This window comes from Adiantum capillus-veneris, chromosome 2, assembly GCF_014529385.1.
Source record: "Adiantum capillus-veneris isolate H3 chromosome 2, ASM1452938v2, whole genome shotgun sequence".
Lineage (NCBI taxonomy): Eukaryota > Viridiplantae > Streptophyta > Polypodiopsida > Polypodiales > Pteridaceae > Adiantum > Adiantum capillus-veneris.
Genome location: NC_140932.1, coordinates 87244687 through 87247789, shown reverse-complemented (window position 1 = coordinate 87247789; position 3103 = coordinate 87244687). Strand labels below are relative to the sequence as shown.

At 46.2% G+C, this 3103-nt stretch overlaps 1 protein-coding gene across 1 annotated transcript; it reads left to right on the top strand.

Moving 5' to 3' along the window:
- The first annotated feature begins 1911 nt into the window (after nt 1–1911).
- On the top strand, nt 1912–2386 carry LOC147463130 (uncharacterized). The gene has a single exon (XM_086528085.1). The coding sequence runs from the start codon at nt 1912–1914 to the stop codon at nt 2383–2385; it is 474 nt and encodes a 157-aa protein (XP_086384211.1). The 3' UTR covers nt 2386.
- The last annotated feature ends 717 nt before the right edge of the window (nt 2387–3103 follow it).

Here is a 3103-nt window from a genome sequence, read left to right as displayed (position 1 = left end):
CACCTTATGGCCATCCAATAGGAATTGATTGCATATTGGGGGCAACTGGGCTAGGGAGTTGACATGTGCCCCCTATTTCCTTTGTGTAAAGGGAGCCTGCTAGTGTGTGTGTGTGTGTTTCTCTCTCATCCCCTACAAGAAAGGCTCGCCCCCTCCAAGACAGGGATGTGGGAAGACTCCACAAGCATCCAATTTGCCCTATGTTTTGACCATTGGACCTAACCTTTGAATTTTGGAACCTTAGCATTTTGGAAGTCTTAATGGGTTGAACCTTAGGGTCTTTGAAGCCCATGTTTGCACATTGCTCTTTTGCAAATGGCCCCCCTTTGGATCCTTATTTTTCCTCCTTTGGATCCCTGCTATGGCTGGTCTGCCAGCTTAACCAATATTCTAGCTCTTTCTCCCCTAGTACTTCCCCATATTAAATGATCAGTTTAACATGAGAAAGCTCTGCATTCTTGCGGCTAGTCCTTCCAACCCTGCAGAGACAGAGATGGTCCTATCTGCCACACAACTGCAGCCCCTCTTTTGTCTGTTGTTGCCTATTGCCGGCACTGTTGTGTTGTTGCCTACTTTTCTCGAACCTTCTGACCCACAGCAGAAAGGAAGGAGAGAGATTTAGAGAGAGGCTCTGCCTTGCTAGTAGCCACAGCACCCTCTCGATCTACCCCGAGCCTTCAGTAGCACCAAATTATCGAGCATATCAACTGTCCGTCCTGCTCAACTCCAAGGCTCCCGGCTCAAGGCGTCGCCATCACCTGCAATGGTGTCAAACCACGGAGAGAGAGAGAGAGAGAGAGAGAGAGAGAGAGAGAGAGAGAGAGAGAGAGATGTCGCTTGCAGACGTGCACACGTCTATGTGTTGCACCCCATTGCACGGCGTTCGTGACGCGCGACATTCACACACCCTCCCTCTGCCATCCACGTGCCGTAAAACCCACTTTTCTCCTCTAAGGCAGCAAAAAAATTAGAGGGACATATTGGATAGTTTAACTACTCATATGGTTTGTTCGTAGCCCAGAATTGCAAACCTAAGCAAGGTATTACCTTTACCAATGGGTGTATACTTTATCTTGAAGCATCCACTCCAATTACAGGCTTCAAATGTTGTTTATAACTTGATTTTATTAGAGAAGTTAGAAACTGGATTGTTTATCAAGCACATGTTTCGTAAAGTCTTCCCCTTGTACAATGTTAAGCTTGTTGCACCTCTTACTATATTGGAAAGTTGTTTAGGCAGTGTTCAGTCTCCGCATCCAATGCTGCCCTTTCAGAGGAGCTCATCGATGTGGGTAAAATGGATTCGATGAGAAAAAGTGAAGCCTTCTTCCGGACCCATGAAAAAGTGGTCAGCTTCATCCCCTCGAACATCATCATGTCCGTGCACTTTTGCAACACCACCCTCCAGACTCAAGATGTGCCACATGACCGGCTAGAACAATTCTAAAAGCTTCAATTCAATGCAATGTTGGCGTGATCTCGTATCGTACTTGCAAGAGCAAGTCATATGGAGGCTAGATGCAGGTTTTTCATTTACCATATGTGATCGTGGTAGGGTTTTTGGAAGGCCCATATCGGGCTATGAGGCTGCCTTCTTACACACCCAAGCATCCACCTTCACCACTAGGCTATACGAGTCCATGCCTAAGAGGGCCTTCCCATTAGCCCTCCGAGATTGTCCGCCCAAAGCGTTGCTGACTCTTGAGACTATTCTTATAGGCCTGCTGTAATCGTCGCTCCGTATTTTCGCCTCCAAATCTTGCTAATGCCGGTTCACTCCATAAATTTGAAGATGTAGCAAATGCCCACCCTTTGATGATAGGGCGGCAAGCTTTTATGTTCAAAAAATACGAAGTGTAGCCATTTGCCAGCTTGGAGGATGTTACCTCGTAGCCAGTTTCCTTGGTGACTATGGGGCAGAACATAGGCCTAGAAGGTGCCTGTAGGCCTCCGATGAGAATTAAAAAGATGATGGACGTCCAACGCCAATCTAGACTGACGGTTAGAAAAGAGCAAGTGTCGATCCAAGTTGCGGATCGACCGATTTTTGAATGGTGGATTACTCGTTGCTCTTGCTTAGCAGGTTGCCTTCGTCCTCACGCAGAAGAAGCGCAAGAAGACGGCAATGTCACGGCATGTCAGGACGCGGCAAGGGTGGCCAAGCGCCATTGCAAGGTCCTACGAGATAACATTCATGGTATCACCAAGCCTACCATCCGGCGCCTTGCTCGCAGGGGTGGCTTGAAGCGCATCAGTGGCCTCATTTATGAAGAAACCCGTGGCGTGCTCAAGATCTTCCTTGAGAATGTCATCAGAGATGCTATCACCTACAAGAACATGCCCGCCGCAAGACTCTTACTGCTATGGATGTGGTGTATGCCTTGAAGCGCCAAGGTAGAACTCTCGGGGCTAGGCTCTTTCTCCATTTTCTTGTAGTGCCCGATGTTCACGGAGATGGCTCTTCCCTGTCAAAACAATTGGCAACCCTTACAATGAGGGTCTTCCTGCTTCTCATTAGGGTTCCATGACTTAAATCTTGATACTATGATGGAAGCTTTATGACTATGGTAGATTTTTTATAAACTCGCTATTGTATCTCCATCTCAATTCAAACATAAGATTGTTTTGTCTCTAGCTTAGATATGTGTCTTTCAATGGAAATTCATGTGTGAACTAATGGTAAATGGAGAGAAATACAAGCCTTGCTTGCAATTTTTTAGATATAACCATCTAAAAGATTTTTGCAATGGAAATTCATGTGTGAACTAATGGTAAGTGGAGGGAGATACAAGCTTTGCTTGTAATTCTTTAGTAGGTGTCCCCAATTTTGGGGTCATTAGTTTCCTTGGAATATGGGGAGATGCGCTTAGGTTTTGAGGAGAAAAAAAAGAAGTTATGGCACGTGGAGAGAGAGAGAGAGAGGGTGGACATGCCATGCATCAACAAGCGTAGAGAGAGAGAGAGAGAGAGAGAGAGAGAGAGAGATGTTCTCTATGTCGAACGCGATGCGGTCTCTTTCACTCGTTCGTGTGTCGAAATTGCTCCTCAGGCTGGCAGCACTCTACGTAGGAAACTAATTAAGAAACGTTAAAATAGTATCTCT

Excerpts from the sequence above, each read along its gene's own strand:
- LOC147463130 (XM_086528085.1), top strand. The coding sequence starts at position 1,912 with ATGGGGCAGAACATAGGCCTAGAAGGTGCCTGTAGGCCTCCGATGAGA.